At 38.4% G+C, this 27,117-nt stretch overlaps 1 protein-coding gene across 2 annotated transcripts in view; it reads left to right on the plus strand.

The window, feature by feature from the left end:
* The window catches only part of LOC102404051 (contactin-associated protein-like 3), a 237,881-nt gene that overhangs the window by 124,794 nt on the left and 85,970 nt on the right, over positions 1 to 27,117 (plus strand). For both annotated transcript variants that reach the window (XM_006069491.4, XM_006069492.4), the window contains exons 5-9: positions 4,490 to 4,693; positions 5,657 to 5,832; positions 6,896 to 7,039; positions 10,779 to 11,040; positions 19,424 to 19,570. In XM_006069491.4, the coding sequence (XP_006069553.3) occupies positions 4,490 to 4,693; positions 5,657 to 5,832; positions 6,896 to 7,039; positions 10,779 to 11,040; positions 19,424 to 19,570 (933 nt within the window). The remainder of the gene's footprint in view (positions 1 to 4,489; positions 4,694 to 5,656; positions 5,833 to 6,895; positions 7,040 to 10,778; positions 11,041 to 19,423; positions 19,571 to 27,117) is intronic.

Raw genomic sequence — 27,117 nt, forward strand, 5'->3', positions numbered from 1 at the left:
AAGAGCTGTTAGTTCCAGGAGGGCTGGGCCATATCTGTCCTCTCCTGTCTTGTCCCAGCATCCAGCAGAGTTTGTAATACTTGCATCAATATCAACTGAAAATAAAGCTGTGCTTGTGGAATGGATGGAAATTAGTTTGAGGTTGGGGGATAGGGAAGATGGAAAGAAGTGTTTTTTTTAATAAGAAAATTTCGTTATACCAAAGCAAAATCCTTGCCAAAGTAGAATTTGAAGCTATGGAAGACTGTGTATAGAAACCAGTCTTTTATATTATATGCAGAAATATATAGCCAGGAGAAGAAATATTGACCTATTCTTTACCTCATAAAATATATATTCGAAAATAGTCAGAGTATATTGAATTATGTAATAGGAAAGTCAATAAAAATAATGACATTTGTGATTTCCTATATAAAATAGGATTTTTGATTTTTCAATCATAGAAAAGTCACAAAATGTCTGGTTGGGAGTTCATTCTTACTGGTTGACCATCAGGAGCCAGGTCCAGGAATAATCGCTAAGTGGTTCTGCTGAGTGGGGATGGCAAACTTCTGTAAAGGATCAGCCAGCAAATGTTTTTTGGCTTTGTAGGTTCTTATACTCTCTGCCAACTCTTCTTTGTTTTCAAGCTTGATTCTTTTTAAATAAATCTTGAAAAATTAGCTCATGGGACTGTACAATAACAGGCTGCAGCGTGATGTGGATGGTTTCAGATGAAGGGAAGTTTAAAAGTCTAGATTTCTAAAAGCAATTTTTGAATTTTATCTCTATAGTAACCTCTTCAATTGAGCTCAAGTTATTATCATTTAAGATTTTAGTTAAACTGTAACAAGATACATGATTTTTAAGTGGTTACATATCTGTATTATAATTTAGTCACTTTAGGCTTAAAAAATCTGTCAAAATACATGTTGAATCTGCCTCATAAAATATAATTTGATGACTCACATGTGGTTAATTGTTCTAGAAACTAGTGTTAGTGATCACATTAGAAAGAGAGTCAAACATTAGGATAAAAGAATTTTTTTTAAGCCATGTTTTTGTGTTTGTATCACATAATACATTTTTCATGACTCCATTTTGCCTGAGGAGAATATTCTGGGAAATATAATTTAGGTGATTTGGAGCAGTGGTTCTTAAAATATAGGCATAGATCAGCAGCATCAATATCACAGGGGACTTTTTAGAAACCCAGATACTCAGGGCCGCCCCCCTCACACACACACACACACCTGGTCAGTCAGAAACCCTGAGATGGGACCCAGCAGTCTGTGTTTAACAAACACTCCAAGAGATTCTGATCCCTAGAATATGAGTATTACTATTACAAAGCAATACAGCAAGAGGGAATGAGGAAAAAAAAAATTCAATCAAAATAATCCTGGGAAAATCACTTACAGAAAAAAAATTTATTGACTGCAAAAATAAGCATTGCCTTTCAGTGACACATAAACTGTACTGCAAAAATGTAAGAGCATTTAAATTCTTTACTGTCAAGTTTTCATTAGTTTATTATTATCTAATACTCTAAGGGACACATTTGAATTTAACAGAGTTATGTTTTTATTAATCATGTTTATTTAATTATGCAACAAAGAACAATTATTTGATTATATGGCTTAGAGACAGAGTTAAGAGTTTATATATTTTACATTTTATATGTGAATCTAAGAGAAGAGGTGGCAAGAATACACAGAAGAACTATACAAGAAAGATCTTCATGACCCAGACAACCACAATGGTGTGATCACTCACCTAATAGCCAGACATCCTGGAATGTGAAGCCAAGTGGGCCTTAGAAAGCATCACTATGAACAAAGCTAGTGGAGGTGATTCCAGTAGAGCTATTTCAAATCCTAAAAGATGATGCTGTGAAAGTGTTGCACTCAATATGCCAGCACATTTGGAAAACTCAGCAGTGGCCACAGGACTGGAAAAGGTCAGTTTTCATTCCAATCCCAAAGAAAGACAATGCCAAAGAATGCTCAAACTACCGCACAATTGCACTCATCTCACATGCTAGTAAAGTAATGCTCAAAATTCTCCAAGCCAGGCTTCAACAGTACTTGAACTGTGAATTTCCAGATGTTCAAACTGGATTTAGAAAAGGCAGAGGAACCAGAGATCAAATTGCCAACATCTACTGAATCATTGAAAAAGCAAGAGAGTTCCAGAAAAACAGCTACTTCTGCTTTATTAACTATGCCAAAGCCTTTGACTGTGTGGATCACAACAAACTGGAAAATTCTGAAAGAGATGGGAATACCAGACCACCTGACCTGCCTCCAGAGAAATCTGCATGCAGGTCAGGAAGCAACAATTAGAACTGGATATGGTTTCAAATTGGGATAGGAGTACGTTAAGGCTGTATGTTTTCACCCTGCTTATTTAACTTATATTCAGAACATCATACGAAATGTCAGACTGGATAAAGCACAAGCTGGAATCAAGACTGCCGGGAGAAATATCAATAACCTCAGATATGCAGATGACACCACCCTTATGGCAGAAAGCGAAGAACTAAAGAGCCTCTTGATGAAAGTGAAAGAGGAGAGTGAAATAGTTGGCTAAAAACTCAACATTCAGAAAACTAAGATCATGGCATCTGGTCCCATAACTTCATGACAAATAGTTGGGGAAACAATGGAAATGGTGAGAGCCTTTATTATTTGGGGCTCCAAAATCACTGCAGATGGTGACTGCAGCCATGAAATTAAAAGACACTTGCTCCTTGGAAGAAAAGCTATGACCAACCTAGATATAGTATTAAAAAGCAGAGACATTACTTGTCCAACAAAGGTCTGTCTAGTCAAGGCTTTTTTTTTTCCAGTAGTCATGTATGGATGTGAGAGTTGGACTATAAAGAAAGCTGAGCGCCGATGAATTGATGCTTTGAATTGTGTTGGAGAAGACTCTTGAGAGTCCCTTGGACTGCAAGGAGATCCAACCAGTCCATCCTAAATGAAATCAGTCCTGAATACTCATTGGAAGGACTGATGCTGAAGCTGAAACTCCAATACTTTGGCCACCTGATACGAAGAACTGACTCATCTGAAAAGACCCTGATGCTGGGAAAGATTGAAGGTGGGAGGAGAAGGGGATGACAGAGGGTAAGATAGTTGGATGGCATCCCCGAATCGATGGACATGAGTTTTGAATAATCTCTGGGAGTTGGTGATGGACAATGAAGCCTGGCATGGTGCAGTCCATGGGATTGCAAAAAGTCGGTTCAGTTCTGTCGACTGAGCGACTGAACTGGACTGACTGACATGAATCAAACTTCTGCATTTTTCAAAAGGTACCTGCATAAAATGGATGATTCTTTTTAAGTTGTGAATATAAAGGGTTTTCTGGAAATAGTCAAAGTGAAGTGAAGTCGCTCAGTCATGTCCGACCCTTTGCGACCCCATGGACTGTAGCCCACTAGGCTCCTCCATCTATGGAATTTTCCAGGCAAGAGTACTGGAATGGGTTGCCATTTCCTTCTCCAGGGGATCTTCCTGACCCAGGGATCGAACCTGGGTCTCCCACATTGTAGGCAAATGCTTTACTGTTTGAGCCACCAGAGAAGCCCACAGATTGAAAGAAATGAAAGTTGCTCAGTAATGTTGGATTCTTTGCGACCCCATGTGCTATACAGTCCAGGAATTCTCCAGGCCAGAATACTGGAGTGGGTAGCCTCTCCCTTCTCTAGGGGATCTTCCCAACCCAGGGATTGAACCCACATCTCCTACAATGAAGGCAGATTCTTTTCCAGCTGAGCCACAAGGGAAGCCCTGGAAATAGTTAACCTGAATGAAATGCATGTCCATGTACACATTAGACACAGAGTACGTGGCAAAACAATCTTCCTAGTGTGCTTAAGGTACAACACAAAATAGCCGTGCCCTTTTGTGCTGTCACGGAACCAAAATGTTGGAATAAAAATACATCCCTGTTTAGTGAGAACCCTTTAATATGGTCTGCAGTAGTATTTAGTATATCTGGTATCTTTATGTGTGTCTTTTATGGCCAGACAAAAATATATTAAAGTGACTGCTTATGTGAGAATTGTTAAAAGTCAGTTTCTGGTTCAGAAATAATTAAGCCCTTTACATTGAATGACACTATTATTAATTTCTTATCAGTCTGTGAGAACTAGTATAGCTTTTCAGAAAAACAGAAATGTTGAATGATTATTAAATGTACAAGGAGATTTTATTCAGGGGAAATTGACTTTAACTTTTTTTCCTGATCTTTGTTATTTACAGGATGGAAATAGGCCAGTAAAAGATAGGAGAAATTGAAATTAACCAACATTTCTAGCTGATACATTTTGGGGAAGATGTGAGAAAAGGCAAACAGTCGAGTTTAGATATGTCAAATATGTTAGATACTCTAAACAAGCCAGAGATATGCTATGTATGTATATGTGTGTGCTGACTTACACATTTCAATGCACTAATAAGACTATATTATAATTAGACCACATTAATGTCTTCCATTGTAGGATCCGAGATGGTTCATTTTGATGGGAAGAGTTCTTTGCTGTACACATTTAATCATAAATCCATGAATCCAATCAAAGAAGTTATTTCTCTGAAATTTAAAACCAGAGAGAACAATGGGATTCTACTCCACAGAGAAGGACAAAATGACAAACACATCACTCTGGAGTTAGTTAAAGGAAAACTCATCTTATTTCTTACTTCAGGTAAAAAAAAAAAAAAAAAAAAAGGTGTTTCGGGAAATACTATTTAGATGAAAGTATCTTTTGTGATGAATTTTTCTTCACAATTAAGTAGTTAATTTAAAACCAGAGTACTTTTGGATGTGAGGGTGATCTGGCTTGGCTAGAAAGGTGTTCCCTTCCTCCCTCACAGCTCCATGTGTGTTCCTCCCGCACATGGAGGAACACGTTCCTCCCAAAGCTGTGCACTTGGTTGAAGAGGACCACCTTCTCCTCTAGAGGAGGGCCGTTCTTTGGCCAAGGGTATATGCATAGCTTTGCTTCTCTGCTAGAACCTCAAAATAAGCTCTCAAGGTCCATCTGCAGGAGAACGTAGGGTCGTCAAGCTTCCAAGACTCCAGACACATCCAAACAAGGCATTCCATGTGGCAGTCTGCCTTTCTTTAAAAAACAAAACAAACATACAACAAAAAAGAACACTTTTGTGAAAGAAAGCAGACCCTATAAATAATTATTCTGAAGACCAGAACTGTCCAGGCAAATGGACACATGGTCACCTACAGTTGAGCTATACTAAGAACAGCATGTGTGATCTTCAGTATGCTTTTATGTAAAAAGTTTTATTTCTTGATAATCATGTAAGATCAGTAGTAGATGCTCAATAAATAACCCGATAATATGATGGCAAGGGTGGCTTATCAGAAACTTTTGAAGTAGTCCTATGAATGAGGACCTAGGAAGAAAATATTTTCAAGAAGAATGAAAATTCAGTACATAATAATAATAAAACAAGTTAGATAGAAGATGTTACTCAATATCAAAGAAGATTGTATTTAAGATTAAGATAAAAGCAGCTTGCCAGTTCTTGGGATAAAAGAATGTAAGGAAAGTGTAACTGATGTGAAAAATGCTAAACCTGAAAACATTGATAGAAATCATGGTATTGAGCTAGATGGAATGGTGCATTTACACTTCCTTTCTTCTCAGGTCATACTCACTTGCCCTCACCTGATGCTCTCATGCTGGGCAGTTTGCTGGATGATGAACACTGGCATTCTGTTCTCATTGAGCTCCTCAATACAGATGTCAACTTCACTGTGGACACGCACACTCATCATTTTCGGGCAAAAGGAGGGTCCAACTATGTGGATCTCGATTATAAGGTGTGAAATGACCTTTTAAGTATTACAGATTTTATCATTTGATTGCAGCGTAATCTTCTAGAGAAAATACTACTACATTGAAAAGTTCCCTTTCCTAATAATTCAGAATTCTCATAAAATATTTCCTATGTGTGGTAACTTCACACTGGACGATACATGCTCAAGCTATTGAGACATTTTATTCCTTACAGATGTTAGTCTTCACATGAGAGTAAATACTTGTTAAATTTAGGAAATCCATACATGAAGACCTACCAGTTCAACAAAGAATATTTTTAAATGCATTTGTTCACACAGTTCTTCTGTATTCCATCTGGTGTTTGGCTGTGAATATTACCTTGGAGATTTCTTTGTTTTAGGGCAATCCTAAACAGAATTAGCTACCTAGGATAATTTAGAGAAGTAATCCACATATATTCCAATCTGAATTTTTTAAGTAACAAGAAAGCCAAATGCACAGATCTCAGAATACTGTTTCTTGGGGTTTTTAAACACCTGACGATATTAGCAGTATGTTGTCCATGTGTGTCTAATATACACTGAAATGCATTGTTTGTTCTGCCAGTTCTGCTGAGCACATCTGTCAGCAAACCAGGTTTCAACATTCACTTGGTATGAGTGGCCTCAGCAGCAGAGACCAGCTGGAGATTCTGGTCTTGAATGATATTAGTGGCTTTGTAATTCTCATCTATCAGAGTTGTGGCAAAGAGCAGGATCTCACAGTCTAGTTTATAAAGTCGAATATCATCACAGTAGGCTGCCTTGTCACAAAAATTGAAATTTACGGTGAGCATAAAGATGCAATATTCCCCATCAACAAAAATAACAGAACTATATGAGTAGCAGCAAATTATAAGAAGGATATTTAATATATTTATCTCAATCTAATAAATAAAGCATTGGTAAATACATATAAAATATCCTTTGAAATTAGCATAATAATATAAAATAATGCCAAGCAGATTTGAGACAATTACCATTATACCTGATAATCATACATGTTTAGTCAGATAATCAGAAAATCATTAAACAATGTTATTTATGTCATTTTTTTCTTTCTAAGATCAGCTTCGGAGGGATTCCTGGACATGGAAAATCAGTGGCATTCCCACATAAAAACTTTCATGGCTGTTTTGAAAATCTCTATTATAACGGAGTGGATATCATTGATTTGTCCAAGAAACACAAGCCACAGGTCCTCATCATGGTAAGAAAGTCTATACGCAAGTTCAAGAGAAAAGGGAACTGCAGTTTGATTGAGTCAGCTTTAAAATATACCTCTTCTGAAGGCAGGGAAGGTACAAATCACATGAATCGTTATCCTTAGATATCCTTGGGGAATTGGTTCCAGGACCCCCGAATTGGAGCAATGGATGCTCCCTTGTATAAAATGGCACAGTATTTGCATATAACCTAGTCATATCCTCCCATATACTTTAAATCGACTCTAGATTATGTATAGTACCTAACACGATGTAAATGATATGTAAATAGTTGTAAATACAATGCAATTGTTATGTGAGTAGTTGCTGGTGCTGGTCAAGTTCAAGTTTTGCTCTTTGGAACTTTCTGAAATTTTTCTTTCTAAATATTTTCCTGGTTGGTTGGTTGTATATGAGGATGCAGAACCTGGATATACAGAAAGCCTACTGTACTTTTTCAGTTTATGTGTGGTTTCGTTTTCATGTGTTTGTGGAAATAGATGAATAGTTTCACAAAAATGTTAAAGTGCAATCATATTAAGGCATTTTAATGCAGTGTTTTTCTTTTCAGTTGGTTTCTTCCTTCTTTCTCCATATTCTCCACATGGCTACAGTCCCTCTGTCAAGCTGGGATGTTACTAAGCTAATATTTGTCCTTCCTTGTTTGGTCCATAGTAATGGAATCCTCTATAGATAGATAGACTCATACTCACACATGTATTTATGAATCTGTATGCTTCCACATTTGACATTGTTTACAAAAAAATCATTTTATAAAAGTTTTTCTCCATCTAGATTTTTTGATTCAACGATACCTTGTACGAATTCTTTTCCATTATCAGGAATAGTTCTACATTAGAATGTCTACATCACTATCCATTAGGAAAACGTACCATTATTTATCTAGTCATTTCCTACTCAGGGCATTGCTTTATCTCAACTTTTTTACCACTATAAGCTGACAGTGCACATGTGTGCTCAGTACAGGGGCTTCCCTTTTGATGGGATAAAATTCCAGAAGTAGAATTTCTTGGTCACAAGTTTTATACAGTTTTACATTTTAATAAACGTTGTTGGATTGCTTTCCAAAAAGCAATAACATGACATTTTCCACCAGCAATGTATGTTAGAGCCTTCTAGCACATCTCAGACAACCCTCATATAACCCTGCCAGCTCAAGGAACATGAACTAATATCTCTTTGTTACTTTGTGTTTATGGGACTACTGGTGAATTAAATAATCTTCTCACCTGTTTTTTTGTCCATTTGGACTTGTTTTTCTGATCATTGTTCACTCTTATTCTTTTGCCTAATTTTTATTTTATTTCTTTAATTTTTGGTCAATTTACAAGACAGTTTTATATTTGATAGATAACCCTCTGTCATTCATGGTCCATATATTGTTTCAGATTTATCAATCTTATATTAAATATTACATAATATGTTGAGTTTATAAATATTTTCACTTATATGTGGTCATTAGGTCTGTATATTTCTTTATAGCTTTGGAGTGTCTCTAAAACCCTATAATCTATACATGGTCTCATGGGTTTTCCTGTAAGAACTTTTAATTGGTTTTATTTAGTTTTTAAATAAAAAAAACTAAATCTTTGATATTTATTCTTTATGTGATATAGGATTAATTTTTGTATTCTACCTGATAGATATCCATTTGGTCCTACACTATTTAATAACTAACCCTTTATTCCACATAGCTGAATTTCCTTACATACTAAGTTTTACCAGGTGGCTCATTGGTAAAGAATCCACCTGCCAATGCAGGAAATGTAGGGGATGAAGGCTCGATAGCTGGGATGGGAAGATACCCTCGTAGGGGGAAATGGCAATACACTCCAGTATTCTCGCCTAACAAAATCGCGTGGAAAGAGGAGCCTGGCCAGCTAAGTTCATGGGGTTGAGAAGAATTGGACATGACTGAGCACACATACATGCTAGCTTTATTAATATGTAACTATATAATGTATATTGTATATTATTTATGTATTATAGCTATATATTATATATTAATATATAACTAATATATTCTCAGATGTTTTTGTGAGTTCCTTATTCTGTCCCATTGCTATGTCTATTCCTATATCAATAACACACTGATCTGCTTACAGTAAGTTCATAGTATGCTTTGCTATCTGTTAAGTTCTGTCTCACTGGTTTTTTATTTGCATTATTTTTTTTGGAGAGGAAGAGTAATGTTTGGGTATGTATTCTGCTATCTGAAATCTATAGAAAAGTTTTTAATTTCAGACAAAATTCTTTTAGAGGGTTTAATTGGAATTATATTGAGCCTGTCCCATCCAAGCACTATGATTAAAAATAGTGTGTTCTTGGAGCAGTAGACATATCATAAGGATTAAAAATACCTTTAAAAACAGAATTATATACAAATAAAAACAGCCTGCTAGACAGATCAGATTTTAGGCTGGGTGACAGCCTTGGGTGATTTGGTTTGTAAGAACTTCAGAGAAGAGATCAGCCTACCTATGGCAGGACCAGCCTGGCCACATTCTTTTCTTCAGACATGCAAAAGCACATCACTTATAATCACATTTACATAATCAAGACAAGTACAAAAAAGTTCTTGGAGTAAGTTATCCTTTGTGCTAGCCTTCACATTGGAGAAAAACATCTAGCACCTCAAGAGAGGAAAATTGTCTCTTTTATGTTGTATCCCACACCCAGCATTGTTGCTATTGTTGTTCAGTCACTCAGTTGAGTCTCTTTAGGACCCCATGGACTGCAGCATGCCAGGCTTCCCTGTCCTTCACTATCTCCCACAGTTTGCTCAGATTCATGTCCATTGAGTCTATAAGGCCATCCAGCCATTTCCCATCCTCTGTGCCCACTTCTCCTCCTGCCCTCAGCATCAGGGTCTTTTCCAATGAGTTGGCTCTTCACATCAGGGGGCCAAAGTATAGGTGTTTGATCATCAGTCCTTCCAATGAATATTCAGGGTTGATTTCCTTTAGGATTGACTGGTTTGATCTCCTTGCTGTCCAAGGGACTTTTTAGAGTCTTCTCAAGCCCTATTCAAAAGCATCAATTCTTTGATGCTCAGCCTTCTGTATGGTCCAGCTCTCTGGTACGTGTGAGAACGTACCATAGTTTGGACACCCAGCATTAAGTCTGGGAAAGATTTGGCTCATGATTCCTTTGCAAATGCTTAGTAATGGAGATAGACAGTTCCTCAGAAACTCATAAATAGGTTTGCCCAGCTGAACAGCACTTTTTCTTTTCATTTTTATGTTTATATATTTTTGGCTGCATTGGGTCTTCATTGCCCTTTCGTTGCTGTGCATGCACGGGCTTTCTCTAGTTGCGGTGAGTAGGGACGATTCTCTAACTGCATTGCATGGGCTTCTCACTGTGGTGGTGCCTCTTGTTGCAGAGCGTGGCTCTAGGGCTCACAGATTACAGTTGTGGTGCATGGGCTTAGTTGCCCCGCGGGATGTGGGATTCTAGTTCCTGGACCAAGAGTCGAACCCACGTGCCCTGCATTGACAGGCAAATTCTTAACTACTGGGCTACCAGGGAAGTCCTTGAACAGTGCTTTAAGGGACCTATAAGGTAAATCTGGATTTAAGTTTGATGGGGAAGCCTCATTTTAAAAATCCTAGATTGCTGAATTGTTGATAAGAAATTCAGTAAGTCTTGGAAAATCTGTTGTCTGTGAAATGGAAGCATTCCAACTGTGCTTTCCTAAAGTCTGTTTCACTGTGTTCACAGGGAAATGTGTCCTTCTCCTGCTCACACACACAAACTGTCCCCATGACTTTTCTGAGCTCCAGGAGTTACTTGGTGCTGCCAGGCACTTCCAGAGAGGACAAAGTGTCTGTGATCTTCCAATTTCGAACATGGAACAGAGCAGGACTGTTGCTGACCAGTCAGTTTCAGCACAAGTCAGGAGCTCTCATCCTTGTTCTTAGTGATGGAAAACTCAAGCTGCGTCTCTCCCAGCCTGGACATCCAGCCAGGGACATCACAGCAGGTAATAAACGTCCTCCCTGAGATAACGCATAGGTATTTGTTGTGACTATATCTTCTTGCATGTAAACCTACGATGGGTAATCTTTAAAATAAATGAATGGTTGAATACATAAGATGGTCATAATCCTACTAGAGAGAACTAGATTGCTTTTTCCTTTGAAATAGGTAACTCCAGGCTGTTGGTGTGTCAGTCAATATGATGTAGCATAATTATCAAAAAGTTTAAAAATAAATGATCATAAACTTGTGGTTACCAAAGGGATAAATTAGGAGTTTAGGATTGATGGATATTCACTACTATTAATAAAAAATGGATAACCATTAAGGACCTACTGTTATAGCACAGGGAAGTTTACTCAGTATTTTGTAATAACCTATAAGGGAAAAGAATATGAAAATGAATATGTATATTTATACATATATATGTATATACACGTGTGTATATATGAATCACTTTGCTGCACACTTGAAGCTAACACAACATTGTAAACCAACTATACTTTAATAAAAAATTAATGAAAGAAAAAATATTTATTTGTAAGTTTGAGTTAGAACCTAGAAGTAAACTTGAATTACTGGAAGGCATTAGACTATCCTAAGGAATCTTAAGAAAATAGATTTCTTTGAACTGTTTTTTAAACCTGTATACACATTGATTTTCAAAATATTATAAGTTACTTTTCTTTCTTATGTCTGAGCCATTGCTTCCTTTGTTCCTACTTGTTTTTGGTGAGGCTGCTTCTAAATGGGTGAATGTTCTATAGTTTCTTGAGAAGAACCTGTTTATTTCTAGACTCACTTCTGAGTCGTGTTATTTTTTAACTTTGGGGACTGCTTTACATTTAAAACTGATAAAATTTAAACCTAGGTAGACTTATGGCATGTCATTCCTTGAATGTTTCATGTGGAAGGCCTGTCTTGTCTGATCTCTGGTTATCAGTTTGGGACTGAAAAGCTAGGAATGAAGACTAAATTTTCCTTTTTTTATATAAATAAAAACATATATATGACGATTAGCATGTAAATGAACAGAGTCCACAGTGTCAATTCAGATTCAGTCAACTGCTTAAATCTTGGCTCAGCGGTAAACTATCTGCCTGCAATGCAGGAGCCACAGGTGACGTGGGTTCAATTCCTGGGTCAGGAAGATCCGCTGGTGGAGGAAATGACAACCCACTCCAGTATTCTTGCCTGGAGAATCCTATGAACACAGGAGCCTGGCAGGCTTCAGTCCATAGGGTTGCAAAGAGTCAGACATGACTGAGGCAACCTAGCATGCACACATAATTTACATGTAATATGAACTAAAAGAGATAGCTTTTTAGTGTTGTTCATGTGGGTACACACTGTCCTTCCCCGCCCCCCACATATATATGTCAGGTATTGAATATTTTGTAAGCTGGCACTGACACAACACATAAATATTTTATTGCACTATTTTTAAAGGTTTTACAGTGTAATGTGCCATTTTTCAGAAGCAAACCAAAGGTGAATTTCTCGAGATGCTTGCTTCTTACTTTAGCAACATTTGAAAGGGAATCTTTTATGTAGTTGAAGTAGATGGAAAGTAAGACAGGCTGCAAATTTTTTTCACTTTAAATGTTGTATCAAGTACCCAAATGTGTACCAAATTGAAACTTAAATTTCATTAAATGATATTGAAAAAGCATCTTGTATCCTATTTCCAGGTTATAGATAATTTTTCCTAATAGTTATCTCAAGATAGTTCTGAAGAACTGGAGAAATGTACCAAAGGTGTAGATTCTAGTGCATGTGTGTTTCTGGGGCAGGGCTAGGGAAGTGGGTCATAGAAACAGAGGAAAAGTAGGAGCAATAAAGGAAAAGGAAAAAATGAATGTCTGTATTCACCCTTTACGACCGAGGATAAGATGGCTGGATGGCATCACCGACCTGATGCGCATGAGTTTGGGTGAACTCCAGGAGTTGGTGATGGACAGGGAGGCCTGGCGTGCTGCGATTCATGGGGTCGCAAGGAGTTGGACATGACTGAGCAACTGAACTGAACTGAACTGATTCACCCTTTATAAGAAAAGACACGATTCTACCCTTTGCTATGTTGTATGTAGTGCTATGGTCATTATCCTCTGTTATTAGAATAAATTATTTGACTTATGAGGTGGTGTGTGAGAGGACTCCTCTCCCTTGCATATTTCCAGGTCTGCCTTTGATAAGCAGCCCACTTGTTCTCCTGAAGCCTCAGGGTGTTCGTCTTTAAAATGACACTAATAGGTGTTATGGTGAGAATGCAGGGATTTAACGTATCTAAACGCTTGGCACCATAGGGTCAATCAGTAATAACACAACAACCATTAGTTATCAATATTTCAACACTAGCATTACAATCATGGCATCACCCCCAAGATTGAGGCCTTTAGAGGGATTGGAAGGGTGTGGTAGAATTAGCATCATATCTATAGTTGCACAAATCAAAAGTCCAAAATCTATTTTCTGGTCTCCATCTATCCTTTGACAATCATGTTGCCTGGGAAACAGACTGTCCTTTCATCAGAAGTGGGCTGACTTGAAATCACACTGAAGAAAAACAAAGGATGAGATTTATAATGGAGAGAAGGAGACAATGAATATAAATGCCTGCATTTTATTTTTAAATTAGAATGGCTAATTTTTACTAAGAACAGTCTTGTGTCACATAGACGGATGACATCTACTACAAATTCAAGATATTCTGGAGTGCTTTCTGCAAATTCTCCATGTGAAATACCTCAATATGCTAGATCAGTGGTCCCAGCCTTTTTTGGCACCAGGGACTGGTTTTGTATAAGACAGTTTTTCCACAAACCTGGTGGGGATGATCAACTCCACCTCAGATCATCAAGCATTAGATCCCAGAGGTTGGGGACCCCTGTGCTACATAGAGAAAGACAGAGAGAGAGAGAAAGTGAGACAGAGAGAGAGAGGGAAGGAAAAGGTGGTTGGGTAAAGGAGAGAAAGGAAATATTTCACAAAATTAAACTAGGTTTTAGTGACAGATTTTAAGTGAATATAGTTATTATACTGACAAGTATACGATATAACAATTAAGATAAACCCCAAATGATAAGGCTGAAAAGAACATGTAGAGATTTTTTTTTTCTGGTTCATCCTCTTTAGCTTTAAGATTACAGAACTTCTTTCAAAACTTTATTTCAGGTTCAGTTTCATAATATATGTTTTAAGTGTCTAACTTGAATCCTCCATATTCTAGTTTTCAACTTTTCTCATTTTTTTTCATGAATGTTGAATCTTCGAAAATATTTCTGACTTCACCAATAAAAAACAAAAAGCAAGAGTGCAGCATTTTTACTGTCTGCACATGGTAATAGTAACTAGTGACTTTAAAGCTATCCCCTTCCTGAAAATGAAAACGTTTTGGGATGCATTCTAACTAATATTTAACAGTATGAGAAAAACAAAATTTTAGCTGCTTCACAGCAGGATCTTTGAACTTCTGGGTCATGCTGGAAACATTTCTGGCTCAAGTGGATCTTACATGTGTGCTAAGTCGTGTCCAACTCCTTGTAACCCTATGGACTATAGCCCACCAGGCTCCTCTGTGCTTGGGATTCTCCAGGCAAAGATACTGGAGCAAGTTGCCATTTCCTGCTCCAGGAAACAGAGTGGTTTGGAGTGGATTAGATTGGAGTGGATATTGGACTGGATTGCCATTACTTCCTCCAGGTGATCTTCCTGATCCAGGGATCGAACCTGTGTCACCTAAGCTCCTACATAACTGGCAGACTCTTAATTGCTGAGCCACAGGGGAAGCCCCAAGTAGATCTTGGTGGTGGTAGTTTAGTTCCTAAGTTGTGTCCAACTCTTGTGACCCCATGGACTGTAGCCTGCCAGGCTCCTCTGTCTGTGGGATTCTCCAGGCAAGACTACTGGAGTGGGTTGCCATTTTCTTCTCCAGGGGATCTCCACCCAGAAATTGAACCCAGGTCTCTTGCATTGCAGGCAGATTCTTTATCAACTAATCTATGAGGGAAGCCCCAAGTGAATCTTGAGTCCAAGTCATTAATGAGAGATCCAGCAGGAAAAAAAAAAAAAAAAAAAGCTGGTTTGAAGAGCATTTGAAGGACATGGATTTATATGGTCACATGGGTTGTAAATACCAAAATGTGATATTAATTAGATAAGACTGGTTAACTTTCTATCAGAAATATGCACTTATTTTTGAGGGGTAGACTAAAATCCCCACTATTCTCTAACATAACTTCTAATTCATAAGATCAACTTCTAAACTTACAGAGCTGTAAAAAGTCTGTACCTTTAACATTTGTAAAATGTGTTAGTTAAATATATTGGGACATACCAGAAGATGCTCAGATTGGAGTCATTCAAGCTTACTAGTACACTCAGTCAGTCAGTCAGTCAGATCAATTGCTCAGTCGTGTCCGACTCTGCGACCCCATGGACTGCAGCATGCCAGGGTTTCTTGTCCATTGCCAACGCTTGGAGCCTACTCAAGCTCATGTCCATCGCATCAGTAATGCCATCTAACCATCTCATCCTGTCTTCCCCTTTGCCTCCTGCCTTCAATCTTTCCCAGCATTAGGGTCTTTCTAATGAGTCAGTTCTTTGTTTCAGGTAGTCAAAGTATTGGGGTTTCAGCTGCAGCATCACTTTCCAATGAATATTCAGGACTGATTTCCTTTAGGATTGAGAGGTTGAATCTCCTTGCAGTCCAAGGGACTCTCAAGAGTCTTCTCCAACACCACAGTTCAAAAGCATCAATTCTTCGGCTCTCAGCTTTGTTTATAGTCCAACTCTCACATCCACACATGACTACTGGAAAAAAAAAAGCTTTGACTAGATGGACCTTTGTTGGTAAAGTAATGTCTCTGCTTTTTAATATGCTGTCTAGGTTGGTCATAGCTTTTCTTCCAAGGAGAAAACATCTTTTAAATTTCATGGCTGCAGTCACCATCTGCAGTGATTTTGGAGCCCCCCAAAATAAAGTCTGACACTGTTTCCATTGTTTCCCCATCTATTTGCCATGAAGTGATGGGACCAGATGCCATGATCTTAGTTTTCTGTATCTTGAGTTTTAAGCCAAGTTTTTCACTCTCTCTTTCACTTTCATCAAGAGGCACCTTAGTTCTTCGCTTTCTGCCATAAGGGTGGTGTCATCTGCATATCTGAGGTTAATGATATTTCTCCTGGCAATCTTGATTCCAGCTGTGCTTCTTCCAGCCCGGCATTTTGCATGATGTGCTCTGCATGTAAGTTAAATAAGCAGGGTGACAATATACAGCTTTGATGTACTCCTTTCCTGATTTGGAACCAGTCTGTTGTTCCATGTCCAGTTCTTACTGTTGCTTCCTGAACTGCATACAGATTTCTCAGGAGACAGGTCAGGTGGTCTGGTATTCCCATCTCTTTAAGAATTTTCCACAGTTGTGATTCACACAGTCAAAGGCTTTGGCATAGTCAGTAAAGCAAAAGTAGATGTTTTTCTGGAACTCTCTTGCTTTTTCAATGACCCAGTGGATGTTGGCAATCTGATCTCTGGTTCCTCTGCCTTTTCTAAATCCAGCTTGAACAAGTGGAAGTTCACGATCCCTACACTGTTGAAGCCTGGCTTGGAGAATTTTGAGCATTACTTTACTGGCGTGTGAGATGAGTGCAATTGCGTGGTAGTTTGAGCATTCTTTGGCATTGCCTTTCTTTGGGATTGAAATGGAAACTGACTTTCCCAGTCCTGTGGCCACTGCTGAATTTTCCAAATTTGCTGGCATATTGAGTGCAGCACTTTCACAGCATCATGTTTTAGGATTTGAAATAGCTCTACTGGAATTCCATCACTTCCCCTAGCTTTGTTCATAGTGATGCTTCCTAAGGCCCACTTGACTTTGCATTCCAGAATGTCTGGCTCTAGGTGCGTGATCACACCATCGTGATTATCTGGGTCGTGAAGATCTTTTTTGTACAGTTCTTCTGTGTACTCTTACCACCTCTTAATATCTTCTGCTTCTGTTAGGTCCATGCCATTTCTGTCCTTTATTGTGCTCATCTTTGCATGAAATGTTCCCTTGGTATCTCTCATTTTCTTGAAGAGATCTCCAGTCTTTCCCATTCTGTTGTTTTTCTCTATTTCTTTGCACTAATTGAGAGGAAGGCTTTCTTATCTCTCCTTACTATTCTTTGGAACTCTGCATTCAAATGGGTATATCTTTCCTTTTCTCCTTTGCCTTTAGCTTCTCTTTTCTCTTTCTTTGTAAGGCCTCATATGACAACTATTTTGCCTTTTAGCATTTCTTTTTCTTGAGCATGGTGTCAAAAAAATCAAGTAGTCATCTCACTGTTGCTTTTCAATGAATGAAAATTGATTTTTTTTTATGACCCTCTTCCTTGTTGACCAAGACAATTTCTAAAGATTCCAATTATTCCTGCCCCCACCCCCTGAATTGAAACATTCATGTCTGGGGCCTGCTGTGCAAGCTGCAGCGGCCTCCTGTGGAGGGGACAAATCCCTTGCTGTTAGCCAAATAACTCATTTTGGCCACTGGCATGCGAGCAGAAGGGGCCTGTGCCACATCTGACTAGAAACTGCCAACACCATAGCAAGATTCTGCCAGATGCTGTTTTCTCTGCAGAAAGACAGGGGGTCGGCCTGTGTATTAGCCTGGTGCGGCTTGAATGAATGCCTAGAGCACAAAGGATAGAGAGCCAGGCGGCCTGGGGCCAGATCAAGAAACAAACCCTAGCTGTTACTCATTGAAACTTTGCTGTTGTTTATGTCCACAAAATAGCCTAGTAGAAGCTAACACACACACGCTGTGTGGGTGAGTATACTGGGACACCTAAGGCTTGATGTATTTGCATGATGCAGCACTGGGTTTTCATTCAATAGAAGACCCTACAAGTTGGTCTGTAGTAGATGTTAGAGTCATGCACAGTTGGTGGGCAGTCAGTGATTCAACTAATTTATCATTCCAGCTCCATCACTTGAAGAAAATATAGATATTTCATCTGATAGATTCAAGAGACAATGACCTGCTTTGAAGGAATTAATAGTAGTTTTAAAAATTGATAGGCTTCCCAAGGTGGCTCAGTGGTAAAGAATCCATCTGCCAATACATGAGACACGGGTACAATCCCTGGGTCAGGAAGATCCCCTGGAGTGGGCAATCCACTCTAATATTCTTGCCTGGAAAATCCCATGGACAGAGGATCATGGAAGGCTGCAGTTCATCAGGGCACAAAGAGTTGAACACAAACATGACTGAGCGTGCACGCATGTGGTGTGATGATAGCTGGAATACATTGTATCTTATTTGGAAAGAAAAACAGAAAATGTAAAAATGACATAAAACGAAAAACAATTCCTGCAACCAAAAATGAAGGTTAATATTTAAGAATATTTCTTGCCACCCTTTTCCATCTTTATCCAATGTTTGAATATGTACAGACACACTTTAATGTAATGCTTTTATAAACTTTTATTCTATTCTATGAATTTTCATGTTTTATTAATACTTAAATTGTTATTTTTAAAGACTGTCAGTATATTTTTTTAAATAGTCTGCCAAGAATATTATAGATAATGACAATATATGAAAGTGAGAATAAGTTTTTATTTTTATAGCTTGCATTTTTGGAAACTATCAGCATCACAAACTATCAATGGGCTAGATGAGGCTAAAATATATCCAATGCCATGTAATTGGAAATACTTTATGATTTCATGATTGTTCAGGGTCATTCATAGAAATTTTATTCTCTTAAGGCCCTAGGACTGAAACAAACCAATGCTGTGTTTTTCAAAGCAGGATGAGTGATGCACTCTTCTTTTCACTTTACCCCTTCATTCTGATTTCTTTCTTTGTCCCCCCGCCTGCATTTTTTTTTTTTATGTGCATCTTTTTGACTAAACTGAATGATGAGAAACTGAAGTATATCCCTGGCACTGTGCATAGAGGCCATAGTAATCCTTAACTGAACATAATCATTTTTGTTATTACATAAACAAATACCAGACAAGCCAGTCCATGACTGATGGATCAAACACAAGGATCCTCTGCAACCACAAAATTTACTCAAAAAGACCCTCTTCCAGCTGACATGGGTAGCACCTTCTTCTAGATAAGCATGACCAACATACCACATAACCTAATTGCCTGCTTAGAAGCCCCCAGACAAGTCCACATCTATCCTTCACCTTTCTCTGTCTCTCTGTGTTCCCTGTGGGGCATTCTTCATTGGTCAACCAGCTGAGTGACCTAGGTGGGCTTCAGGTGAGTTCTTGGTGGTCTGTGGAAGGTGGCCCAAGGTATGCATCATATTGTTTTCAAGTACTTGCTCTGTTGAGGTATTAACAAGGTTTATAGGAATTTATTTTAACCCATTTTGTTTACTTCCAGGTGCTGGATTAAATGATGGGCAGTGGCATTCTGTGTCCTTATCTGCAAGAGGGAATCACTTGAGTATGATGGTGGATGGTGAGGCAGCCTCCATGGCTCATTCCTTGCGTGGGCAGATTGAGTCAGGCGACACCTACTATTTGGGGGGTAAGTGAAGGGAACTGGGCTGCATTGGTGGTCAAACCATCTTTACCTTTTATGCTCCTGCCTTCTAAGGCAATTCATATTTTTACATGAAAATTAATAGTGAAGAATGATTTTTCTCTTTTAGTTATAGTCATTGAGAATTTTGAGTGATCAAAGATGATAAATTGTGGTCTAAAAATGAAAGCCAGATAGATGGCCTTGTTTAAAAGTGCACATCATAAGGTTGGTTTTAAATTTGGCATTTGTTTTCAACTACGGTTGCATATTGCAATCACCTGGAAGGACTCAAAATGCTGATGCCTGGATGCATCCCCAGAAATTCTGATTTACCTGGTTCCATGCTGTGTGCTTATGCCTAGTTGCTCAGGTGCATTCTTTACCTGCAGTGTGGTCTGAGCCACCAGGGAAGCCCAAGAATTCAGGAGTGGGTAGCCTATCCCTTCTTCAGGGGAACTTCTTGACCAAGGAATTGAACTGGGGTCTCCTGCATTGCAGGCGAATTCTTTATGAGCTGAGCTTCTAGGGAAGCCTGACCTGGACAACCGGTTTTTGAATACTCTCTGGTGATTCTGTGTGGAGGCAATACTGAGGGTCATTGCTCTCTATTTCTTACCTTTAATACCTTGCCATCAGGAATTTTCCTAATGCCAAATGACGCTTATAATCTTTCCTTCAGCTTTTATGTGCCAGGTTTTTTTGCTGCATGGAGGTGTTCTTCTGCCTATTGGCTTCTTTTCTGCCCAGGGCCTGGCTACTCAAAGTGTGGTCCATGGACCAACAGTATCAGCATCATCCAGCAGCTCTTAGAAATGCAGATGTGCCATCCGGACTTCCTGAAACAGAATCTGCATTTCACCAAGATCCCCAGGAGGTCTGCTGCATTTTAAAATTTAAGAAACTTGGACTTCCCTGGTGGTTCAGTGGTTGGGATTCTGCCAATGCAGGGGACACAGGTTTAATCCCTGGAACGGGAAGATTCACATGCTAAGGCAGCTAAGCCCATGCACTACAACTGCTGAAGCCCAAGGCCTTAGGGCCCATGCTCCCCAACCGGAGAAGCCACCCCAATGAAAAGCCCGCAACCACAATAGAGGGCAGCCCCTGCTCACTGCAACTAGCAAAACCCATGTGCAACGAAGACCCAGCACAACCAAAAATAAATAAGTAAATAAATAATTAAAAGAAAAAGATGTCTATTCCCACTGCCTAATACAGAAGGGCATCATTATATACAACAGAGGAAGAGATTAATTCAATGGCTGTTAATATGTCATGCACGCATATTCAGTCGTGACCGACTCTTTGCGACGTTATGGATCATACCCTCCAGTCTCCTCTGTCCATGGGATTTCCCAGGCAAGAGTATTGGAGTGGGTTGCCATGCCCTCCTCCAGGGGATCTTCCTGACCCAGGGATTGAACTGTGTTTCCTGCATCTCCTGCACTGCAGATGGATTCTTTACTGCTGAGCCACAGAAGAAGCCCATTAATATGTCACTCATTGCTTAGTGATGGATTTTACCAAGACATCACCAGTCCATCTCCCTGGGATGTAGTCAGTGGGTGTTTTGTCTGCTTAGTGAACCTTGATTGAGTCCATCCAGGATCTTTTCCACCAGGGAGGGGGAACTTCTGGGGGTAATAAATCTCCATCCCTGGAGCATTCAAGTGAAAAATCCTCAGCCACTGGAAGCTTAGAACTGTCAATAGTAAGACTTATTTTTAATCTTGGCTTGAAGCCCTCTCTGACATTATTGCTGTTTTGCATTTTATACTTTTTATTTTTTTCTAAAATAAGTTTGGAATCATGGTGGAGATAGCTTGATAGCTCAACAAGAAAGTATAAAATTCTCCCTTGAGAATTGACAATAAGTACATCAACCGTCAATTGGGTTGTTTAATCTTTGAAGTCTCCTAAAGCAAACTTCATGGGGAAAGGTGGAATTGTGCCAGCAGCTTTAAAAGTTAAGATTGCTTGCTTTTCTTGTTTGCTAAATGTGATGCATTTCTGACCCAGATACTCTTTTAAACCTTTACACTTAAATGATAGGTTTTATAGCTCAAGAGAGGAACAAATTCCTTCAAAGCTAAATAAAGAATTTATCCAAGAACTGTAACTTAAAAGATAAAATATTTTGAAGCACTGACAGATACAGAAAGAACAATCTTGTCTACTGTTTAATGACACAAAATAAAATACCTTTAACATTTTGTATTAAAAAGTAAAAGAAAAATACTTCTCAAATCATCTTTTGTATTGAACATACTGCATACTCAGAATGCATGGCTACTTGAGAGTAGGTACTTTCCATAAATATTTACATACTGATGCAACATGAGTCAGTTGTTACTGTGAAATAGATCATATGCACACACTTTAAAAAGACTGTAATATTTCATAAAAAGAATATATATGGGTGCATCCTCTTGTCTACAAAATTAGCCACTACAATACTTGAGGCTTCTGTTGCTCCTCTAGACTTTCATTCCCCTAGTTAAGTATTACTCTGCTTTTTTAAAGCCAATCTTTGTATATTGCTTTTTAAATAATCTATCATCTATGTAGATAACTTTAAACAATAAATTGTCTTGTGTTGCCTCACTTTTAACTTTTTTAAAGAGGATAAACCTGCGTTCATTCTTCTGTGACTTGCTTTTTCTGTTCTACATTAGTTTTTGAAATCCAGCCATGTGGCTATGAATAGCTGAATTTAATTAATTTTCATGGATGTGTGGCTTTTTGATGCATATTGTACCATATTTTACTCTTCCATTTTATCATTTTATGTTGATGGACATTTTGATTGTGCCCATTTTTATTTTAAAAATGCTGTAAATATCAGTGTAGCTGCTAAGAGACATCTTGCCAGTGATTTTTAAGTTTTTCCTTATGCATAAACTATCTGACTCCTAATAAGTGCAGTTAATTTAGTGAAACAACATTCAGTACTGGGGTTTTAGTGGCGTGCTCCAATGGTTAAGATGAATGAATGCTCAAGAACCCACAGGTGTCACACTGGTTGTGCACGTACACCTGGCCTTTGGCTTCATTACTATCTATTCAAGGATCCTAGAGAGCTAGAGGAAATGTGTTGAAAAAGATGTAATAAACCTTTCTTATGTATTTTCATAAAATTGTGTTGATATACAAAGAACTGTCTTGTTAATATGGTTTCCAAGAAGAAACAGTGTTCCTAAGATGAGTGGAATTGCAAAGTTTAAATATCCCACGAGATGGCATAACGACTTTTCTTCATTACAACTTTCCTGTTTTTCTATTGTAATTCTGTGTTGGCACTGAGTGGCAAAAATAGGACTTGCAATCACAGCACTTTGTTCCTAACTAGTGTATATTTAGAGTAGCCTCTATAAGCATAGCTATAAATATCTAGTTGACTCCTACAGAACAGTTTCAGACACTGATTCAAATGAAGCCAGTCAACTGTATATCTTACACCAACATAACAGCATCTTTTTTCCTAGAGAAAGAATATATACTATTAAAATTCAAGTAAAGCCTTTTCCAGATTAAAACAAACAAAGTAAAACCAAAATGGACTAATTTACTGATGTTAAATAAAAAGATAGATACTATTTTTACTCAAGGAAAACCAGGAGAGGCAGGTCTAGGACCAATGAGCATGAAGTTCTGATTCTCAGTAGATTTATTATATTCACAATTTTTATGCACATGTAGAACCTTTGCTCAAGGTTTCCATGTTTGTCTCCATGATATGTTGGACTTTCCAATGCTGTTCTGGGTAAAGTAGGGTAAGTCAGCTACAGCTTGAGCTCTACTCCTGAAAACTCTAATGTCCAAAGGGTAGCTTCTGTCAGTATCCGTTTACTTACCTTCTTGCTCAGTGTCTGTAAGTACCAGAATATGTATGATGTTGACAAAAAAGTGAAGTTCATCCAGTCTATGCTCTGTAGCAATATTGAGACTAATAAAGTCAGTGTTCCTGGGTCATCTAGGTGAAAACCAGTTAATGATATTTGAGTTTTCAAGGAAAACAATACTCCCTGTTCTGAAATACTACTTGACCAGGTTTTCTTCCCATTACTGTTTTTCCTGATGGACAGTCAACTGCAAGTTTCCAATTATCATTATATGGTCAGTCGAATTTTGTTGTGATGCTTCCCCATGAAAGCAGACTAGTATGGCTTGCTATTACAGTTTCTTTTTTTTTTTTTTAATTGAAGGATAATTGTTTTACAGTATTGTGTCGGTTTCAGCCAAACATCAACATTTTTTGTGTTGTTCAGTTGCTAAGTCATGTCCGACTCTTTGCGACCTCTTGGACTGCAACATGCTAGGCTTCCCTGTCCTCCATTATCTCCCAGAGCTTGCTCAGACTCATGTCCATTGATTTGGTGATGCCATCCAACCATCCTGTCCTCTATTGTCCCCTTCTCTCCCTGCCCTCAATCTTTCCCTGGATCAGGGTCTTTTCTAATCAGCTGGCTCTTGGTATCAGGTGGCCAGAGTATTGGAACTTTAGCGTGAGTCTTTCCAATGAATATTCAGGGTTGATTTCCTTTAGGATTGACCAGTTTGGTCTCCTGCTATCCAAGGGACTCTCAAGAGTCTTCTCCTGCACTACAATTTAAAGGCATCAATTCTTTGGGGCTCAGACTTCTTTATGGTCCAACTCTCACATCCATATATGACTACTGGAAAAATCATAGCTTTAACTATATGGACTTTTGTCAGCAAAGTGATGTCTCTTAATACACTATATGGGTTTGTCATAGCTTTTCTTCCAAGCAGCAAGCATCTTTTAATTTCACAGCTGCAGTCACTGCCCACAGTGATTTTGGAACCCAAGAAAATAAAATTAATAAAATCTGTCACTGTTTCCAGTTTTTCCCCATCTATTTACTATTAAGTGATGGGACCAGATGCTGTGATCTTAGTTTTTGGGATGTTGGGTTTTAGCCAGCTCTCCTCCTTATAGTTAGGGTGACCATATAATTTCAGGACACTTTAGCAATGAAAGAGGTGATTTCAGTGATTATTGCAGGATCACAGCCTAAACCAAGGCTCTCTGGCCACCTGGAAATCTCTATTCCATCTTGGCCTGGCAATCTCAGAGCGCACTATCTTACAGTAAAAAGGATCATCTATAAAATAACAATATTTCTAAAAGTCCCATCAGAATTCTGTGACCTAGGTATCACTTTTTATCACTTTTTAAAATTTTATATACCCTCCTGGGTGTCTTTTCGGGGCTGTGCTGGGTCTCTGTTGAGGCATCCAGACTTTCTCTAGCTGTGGCACACAGGCTTAGTTGCCCCGCTGCATGTGGGATCTTAGTTCTCTGGCCAGTGATCGAACCCACATCCCCTGCACTGGAAGGCAAATTTTTAATCACTGGACCACCAGGGAAGTCACAAGCTATCCCTTTTTCCTTTTTGCCTTTTCTTAGTCTGAACTTTTTTTTGTAATTTTCCTCTAACAGCAGTTTCACTAATAGTCCACCGTACATAAATTTTTGGTGCCTGCTATTAGGGGTAGTGGAAAGTAAAGCTTTAATAAATTCCCTTCTATTGAATCTTTGTACTGCTCAATAGCATACTTGCACTACAGAGTTGGGGAATATTAAGTAATGTTCAAAATCCCCTGAGTGTCCTTCTGTGAAATGTTAGCAGGCCAGTGAGCCTATGACAAGTCTAATGAAGTCTCATCTGAGGACCCATTCTGGTGTATTGACATAAATGACAATTTATCTGTCATCCTCAGAGGTACTTAAACTTCTGAGTCCCTCAATCGTGATGGATATCTTTCATTAATTTAGCAGTAACTACTCATTGTCCACTTCACTGTCCATCCCAAATCAGGTCATTGATGAATGGCCCACTAGGGCTGTGGGGCAACCATCTGTATGGAAAAATGGCTCCTGCCCCGAGTTTCTCTTGGGCTGTGGTACCCTTACTTCTTGACTTTTATATCATAGTTGGAGAATAGAACACTCATTGGTTTGACCTTTCCTTCTCTGAAGTTTCACTTTCAGAAAGTTTTCCTTGTGACTAACTGGATATGGTTTTTCTTTGTCCTAACAGGTATAGTTAGATACTGTGATGTGTTCTGGATGAGTTTGAGGATGACGATCTGGAGAAAAGGAAGAAAACAGAAAAGGATTAACAGGGATTCCACAAAATTATTTACTGACTTCATGTTTCCTATGTTTTATCCTATCATTCTTAGTTACTTAGTGCAGTAAGTAGAAGTCACCTAGATGATACAAGGGCTTCCTAGGTGGCTTAGCAGTAAAGAACCTGTCTGCCAGTGGAGGAGTTGTAAGAGACATGAGTTCGATTCTTGGATCAGGAAGATCCCCTGGAGGAGGGCATGGCAGCCCACTCCAGTATTCTTGCCTGGAGAATCCCACAGACAGAGGATCCTGGCAGGCTATGGTCCGTGGGGTCGCAAAGAGTTGGACATGACTGAAGCGACTTAGCATAGCACACAGCACAGCATATAATGTGTAAAGATATACCAAGTTTCTTCCAAATATATCCAATCCTTCAGAAATTCTCTTATAAATGAAAATGTGTGTGTTTTCACATAAGACAAGAAAATGGTAAAGGAAAGCTGCAGAGTTAAACAGTTCTTTATGATATAATGTTCAAATGGAAACGTCAAAGTCCCTTTGAAGTTAATTTCTGAGGTTTCATTGTGCCTTTCCTGGTTTCAACCTGATGCAGTCCTTGGTTTGTTTTGAATTCTATTTGTCAGAAATACAAACCATTAAAGCCCCAGTCACTGAAAGAAAAGTATAGAAAAACTGTGTGTATTTTATGAAAATTCTTAGGCAGAAAGCTAGCATCCATTATGCAGGAACAAGAAGAGGCTCTGTCTTCAGTTCTTGCTCTTTGAAAGTACACCAGCAATTTCAAGACACAAGTACAAAGAGAGATGAATGAAAAACACATAAGTACAATGAGCAAAATCTTTACTTTACAAAATTACTTATTCCTTTTGATTTAAAAAATAAGAATCTTATAAAATAACCCCAAACTGTAAATATTAACATAAGAATTTCTGAATATTAAAATTATTGGAAAATACAAAGCAAAATAGTTAAAATAGTTCTATAAGTGATATAAATGAAACATTGTAAGGCAAAGCATAAATAAAATAGGTAAATTTCATGTCAAGCATAAAATTTGCTTGACGATTTTTGGGAATTATTACAATGTTAATCATTTAGAATATTGTCCTTGTTTCATATTTGCAGATGAAAATAAAGTGTTCAATTCAGTTAAACACTTTGAGCTTTTTTCCCTTGTAGAGTTGTAGCTTTCATTCTGTAGGAAGCTGCCTCTGCATGGGAGTTTTGCGTGTGGGTGGGTTAGTAGGGGTAATTCTTTGAAACAGCACCTGAAAGGTTGAAAGAGTAACTGTGATGGGCAGAGAGACAAGTTGAACTGCAATGCAGTTGCAGAAGAAGCCTCTGAAGACCCCAAGGGGTTCTCTGAAGCAGGCATGCACTTTAAGGAGGTCCCAGTTGAAAAAATGGTGTGCAGCCCCTGTGTTGCATCACT

Source organism: Bubalus bubalis, chromosome 3 (assembly GCF_019923935.1).
Source record: "Bubalus bubalis isolate 160015118507 breed Murrah chromosome 3, NDDB_SH_1, whole genome shotgun sequence".
In the NCBI taxonomy this organism is placed as follows: domain Eukaryota; kingdom Metazoa; phylum Chordata; class Mammalia; order Artiodactyla; family Bovidae; genus Bubalus; species Bubalus bubalis.